The sequence below is a fragment of the Piliocolobus tephrosceles genome, chromosome X (genome assembly GCF_002776525.5).
Source record: "Piliocolobus tephrosceles isolate RC106 chromosome X, ASM277652v3, whole genome shotgun sequence".
Classification (NCBI taxonomy): domain Eukaryota; kingdom Metazoa; phylum Chordata; class Mammalia; order Primates; family Cercopithecidae; genus Piliocolobus; species Piliocolobus tephrosceles.
In genome coordinates, this window is record NC_045455.1 from 40530966 (window position 1) to 40536965 (window position 6000).

At 39.2% G+C, this 6000-nt stretch overlaps 1 protein-coding gene across 2 annotated transcripts in view; it reads left to right on the forward strand.

Moving 5' to 3' along the window:
* Positions 1-6000, forward strand: part of TBC1D4 (TBC1 domain family member 4) — a 208034-nt gene that overhangs the window by 124193 nt on the left and 77841 nt on the right. For both annotated transcript variants that reach the window (XM_023186267.3, XM_023186275.3), the window contains exons 2-3: positions 2152-2733; positions 4899-4988. In XM_023186267.3, the coding sequence (XP_023042035.1) occupies positions 2152-2733; positions 4899-4988 (672 nt within the window). The remainder of the gene's footprint in view (positions 1-2151; positions 2734-4898; positions 4989-6000) is intronic.

Consider the following 6000-nt stretch of genomic DNA (forward strand, 5'->3'; position numbering starts at 1 on the left):
AAACCAAAAATAAAATTCCAAGTCCCTGTACCCCCCTACCAGTTGAATGGACCCCTCCTCTTGTTCAAGGTCACTCCTAAGTTAACTTGAAAAACCAGTTCAGACCATGAAGGGAAGTGGGGGTTGGACATCCCTCCTTATACTCTCCTTCCTTTGAAATTTAGGCACAGCTGACCAGCATTTAATATTAAAACAGCCTTAAGACTGACAAAGCAGACTCTGTAGCAGTAAGATACCAACATGACAGATAACAGGCCCTAAAAGAAGGGCCCTGAAAAGGCCCTATATTTTACCCCAAAATATATTTATTTAACATGTTTTGAAATGGTCCTGCAAAGATCTCTTATGGGGAAAATCATAGATTTTTCCTTCCCTTTCCAGGTCTTTTTCCTGGTCGAGGAGAGAATTAACTAAGAGTCTGGCACCTTTTAAAGTCTGATAAGAAACATTTACAATCTATTCTTTGTGAAGCCTGCTACCTGGAGGCTTCTACATAATAAAAACCTTGCTTTTCACATCCCCTTAACGTAGCCCAGACACCATTCCCTTCTATTGATTCCAGCTCTTTAGATAAACTCTTACAACCAATTGCCAATCAGGAAATTTTTGAATCCACCTATGATCTGGAACTGCACCACCACCCCCATATACACACCCCCCCACCCCACCCCTTTGAGTTCTCCTGCCTTTGTGGATCAAACCAATGTACATGTTACATATATTCATTGATGTCTTATGTCTCCCTAACATGTAGAAAACCAAGCTATAGCCCAACCACCTTGGGCACATGTTCTCAGAATCTCCTGAGGCTCTGTCATGGTCATGCCCTTAACCTTGGCAAAATAAACTTCTAAACTGATTGAGACCTGTCTTAGATACTTTTTGGTTTATAGAATGTACCACATTTTATTTATCTCTTCACTTGCTGATGGACATTTGGATTGTTTTCAGTTTTGGAGCTGTGAACCCAGAAAATTTGAGACAGGTCTCAGTTAATTTAGAAAGTGTATTTTGCCAAGGTTGAGGATGCGCACCCATGACACAGCCCCAGGAAGTCCTGATGACATGTCCCCAAGGTGGTGAGGGCACAGCTTGGTTCTATACACTTTAGGGAGACACGAGACATCAATATATGTAAGAAGTACATTGGATCTGTCTGGAAAGGCGGGACAACTTGAAGTAAAGGCAGGAAGACTCAAAACAGGGAGGGAGTTTTTAGGTCCTAGATAGGTGCTACACAAATGGTTACATTCTTTTGAGTTTCTGATTAACCTTTCCAAAGGAGGCAATCCGATATGCATCTATCTCAGTGAGCAGAAGGGTGACTTTGAATAGACGGGAAGTAGGTTTGCCCTAAGCAATTTTCATCTTGAGTTTTCCTTAGTGATTTTGGGGACCTAAGATAGTATCCTTTCACTGGGTATTGGGACAAAAGTGCCTTTGAATATTTGTTTGAAGGCTCTCGTGTGGACATGTTTTCCAGTGTTTTAATCTCTAGGAGTGGAATGGCTAGGTAATGAAGTAGGTCTGTATTCAACTCCTAAGAAACTGCCAAACCATATTCTAGAGTGATGTGTCATTTTATATGTCTGTTTATAATGTACTAGAGTTCCAGGTGCTCCCACGTCCTTGCTGGCAGCCTTCTTTTTATCTTAGCCATTTTAAGAGGTATATAGTGGTATCTTACTGTGGTTTTAATTTGCATTTTTCTCTGATAGTTAATGCTGATGAGGGATATCTAGGTTTTAATCTCCTCATCATCAAGAAAGGTTATTTTATCCTCACGGTTGGAACTTTGGTTCCTTTCAGCTGAGGCACAAAATAACTTTTAAAAACAATCAAAAGACATATTATGACATAGTAAGTTGGCAGTGGCTTATATAGTTTAATGGTTTTGTTTCTGGGAGACTCACTTGAAGTGGGAAAATATAATCCTGCTCTTCAATTTCAATTAATTTTCATTACATTTTAATTTTACATTAAATCATTTATGTCAAATAGTATAAGTGTACACTCTGTCTTGTGTAGTGTCTATTACTTTGTATATTATTTAGGATAAAAATACATTCCATGTGGTAATAATTGGGCTAGGTAAATGTAAATTGTCTCAAAACATTCAACTAGAATCAGGGTTGTAATTTTTTCCCCCAGGTTCCTGATGTTATTAGCAGCATAAGGCAATTATCTAAAGCCGCCATGAAAGAGGATGCCAAACCCAGCAAAGATAATGAGGACGCCTTTTACAACTCTCAGAAGTTCGAAGTCTTGTACTGTGGAAAGGTGACCGTGACCCACAAGAAGGCCCCCTCAAGCCTCATCGATGACTGCATGGAGAAGTTCAGCCTGCATGAACAGCAGCGCCGGAAGATCCAAGGCGAGCAGCGCGGTGTGGACCCGGGAGAGGACCTGGCTGACTTGGAGGTGGTGGTGCCCGGGTCCCCCGGAGACTGCCTGCCGGAGGAGGCGGACGGCACCGACACCCACTCTGGCTTACCTACCGTGGCCAGCCAGCCTGCCCTGACCAGCTCTCGGGTCTGCTTCCCTGAGCGGATTTTGGAAGATTCTGGCTTTGATGAGCAGCAGGAGTTTCGCTCTCGGTGCAGCAGTGTCACCGGAGTGCAAAGGAGAGTTCACGAGGGCAGCCAGAAATCCCAGCCACGACGGAGACACGCGAGCGCGCCTAGTCACGTCCAGCCCTCGGACTCGGAGAAGAACAGGACCATGCTCTTCCAGGTACGCCTGGCCGGGCGCTGTCTGCCCTTGCCCCAGAAGGTGCCAGACGGAAGCAGCTGGGCATCCAGTTCCTCCCAGCTCCACCTCTATATAACGAATAATCTAACTTTTGTTTTCCCATTCAAAGCAGATAAGGCAGGTGGAGGAAGAGTGCACAGCAAAGTAGGGAAGGGGCGAGAGGCAGACGTGGAGTGTGGAGTGTAAGAAGTAAGGCAGTAGGAAAGGAGGAGGAGGAGGAAGCAATTCGTGGAGCATCCTGAACATCGGGTAGAGAGAATAAGAATCTATCACCAGCATTTGCTTTGGGGTGATTCTCAAATAAATGCTTAAAAAAAATTTGTAGGTAGGGCGCGGGGGCTCACACCTGTAATTCTGGCACTTTGGGAGGCGGAGGTGGGCTGATTACTTGAGGTCAGGAGTTCCAGACCAGCCTGGCCAACATGGCAAAACCCCGTCTCTATTAAAAAAATAGAAAAATTAGCCGGGCGTGGTGAGGGTGCGCCCGTAATCCCAGCTAATCAGGTGCTGAGGCGGGAGAATTGCTTGAACTGGGGAGTCGGAGGCTGCAGTGAGCTGAGATTGACCCCTGCACTGGAGCCTGGGCAACAGAGCGAGACTCCGTCTCAACAACAACAAAATTGTGAAAAGTCAATCTTTAAAGATATGAATCTGAGAGAGTGCGATTTAATATGGAGAAACAAGGGAATTTTTTTCTAGAGAAGAAAAAACTCCAGAGACTCGTATGTGTATGTTGAGTTGAGAGCACACCAATGTATGCTGTCACACCGAAAGAGATTAACGAAACACCATTGACCTAAAAATGTACTGAATTGGATACTAAAATAATTTGATGCAAGCTGTAGTATTGGTATAAAAGATCATTCTTAATTCTAAACATTTTTGAATGTTGTACAGGATATAGAAGGTGTCAGGTTCCACTTAAAATAACTTAATTCATAACAATACCCTGTAGAGTCTTTAATCCTCAGCGTGTAAGATTTGAGTTTCCTTGAGAAAAAAAAAAAAAAGGGCTGACTATCTTTTTTAAACTTATTTTAAAGATTTCCTGAAAAGGAAATTCTGGAGTATTTTGGTAAACAGTACCGGTGTGCAATATCAGAAGTTTACTTTATCAGAAGTTCATGAGGCTTTTTTTCCACAAATGATAATATTTATTATAGAAAAAACATCCCAAATGGAGGATTTCATAAACACCGGTAGGCGAACAAGTACAGCTTCCAAAGTAAATTCAAAGTAAAGAGGCAACACTTACAAACATTTCGCCTTAAGGAGAAAATGTGATGTTCTCCTGCAGAAGTGATCCCATGCAGAACACAAATGTGGCTCTATATCCGTGAAGGCATCAGATTTCCTTTCTGAGCTCGGTATGCCCATTTCAACAATCGAGAATGATGGCAAGAAGTGGCATTGATTATATTACTACTTGATTTAAAAAATCACACCCCTGATTAAAAAAAATATTAAGAGACAGGGTCTTGCTCTGTCATCCAAGCTGGAGTGTGTTGGTATAATCACAGCTCAGTACAGCCTTGACCTCTGGAAGTTCATATTTTGTTTTTTTCGTTGGTGGTGGTTTTGTTTTTAATGAACTCAGGGTATGTCATTAAAGCTTCTCTAGTCTTCGGTGACGTGTTAACTGAATTTCCCCTTTTATTGGGGCTATCAGATTTGTTCTTCTTTTAGCTAGTCACAGTTCTTGTTGTTAATTTTTCTGAATGGTTTATTTTCAAAAATTTTAATTCATTAGCCCAATTACAGATATATCCTTTTGCTGACCATTTGGGAGAAAGTATGATTATAACTTTTTTTTGAAATTACTATTTTTAGAAATCATGAAGTGAGGAAAGGTTGCACATTTTTTAAAAAGACAGTTGTTTCTAATCTGAAAAATATTTGTTTGTATCTTATAATAATTGAAGACTAACTTAATTTTCATACTTTTTTTGACAAAGGAAAGAAACATTTTTGAGGCAGCTGATATTTGGGGTTAAAAATATTGGTTGGATTAGATGTTTAAGTACATATGAAATAGATATATCTGGGATATTGCATTTGAATCTATATTATTAGTTTAATATTTGATTATAAAGTAAGATGTTAGATCCTTGTGAATTGAAATTAATTGGAATGCTTTTATTTTTAAGGTTGGGCGATTTGAGATTAACCTTATCAGTCCAGATACTAAATCAGTTGTGCTAGAAAAGAATTTTAAAGATATCTCCTCTTGTTCTCAGGTATGTATCAAAGTATATCATAGTATGTGAAGAGACCAATTCAGTCTTATTTCAGAATTAACAATAAAATAACTGGGCTTGACCCCTTCAAATTTTAATTTTTTTTGAAATTTAAATTTTTATTCTTAAAGGGAATTTGTCTTAAACTAAGGGCTCCTGGGTTTTTGTCTATGGCAGCGTCAAAATCCTGCCCAGTTCCCTTGGTGTCTGTCCTAACAGTTTGTCCTCATTTTAGTCAACTGTTTCTCACTGTAATGCCACTTCATCAAATCCCTTCCAGTGATGGAATGTTTGTGGTGGTGAGTTCTTTTGAAAATACCTGCACAGTTAGTTCCTTGGAATGCTGGCCTGTGGGACTTGTGGGTGTAACTGAGTCACGCTTGCTCTTTATACCATAGTAGGTAGTAAAAGCAGAATGAGGGTTTCAGCTTATTTTAATGTAAATACTAAATTTTGAAAATAGTTTTGTATTTTTCTTTTATTTATTTTTAATTCACAAACTGTATATTTAAATGTTTTTAAAATAATCAATACAGCCAAATATGTACAAGATTATATTAGACATTGAAGAAATTACAAGATTAAAAAGAACTTTTGAAGATGTCAGATGGAAGGAGTATCTAAATCTAAATGTAGGGAGATTTAAAAATGCACCTCTAAGGAGGTTCCTGGAACTGAGAATTCACTTCTTTTCTGCCTAATGACTTAACTTACCTTCAAGGAGTTGGATCTTGCCAAGGTCCTTACTTAGATTTTATTGTCACTTCTTTTCTGCCTAGTGACTTGCCTTTAAGGAGCTGGATCTTGCCAAGGTCCTTACTTATATTTTAATGTTGAAAAATCATGCCGGCCTATCTTGTTTTCTTTATTTACTATCTTTTTAAAAATAATTTGAAGTTAGCATTGCTATAGGTATGATATTCAGACATTCTTCCCTTTGAAGATAACAAGACAGTTTTTGTACTTTTATTTATTTATTTATTTATTTATTTATTTATTTATTTATTTATTT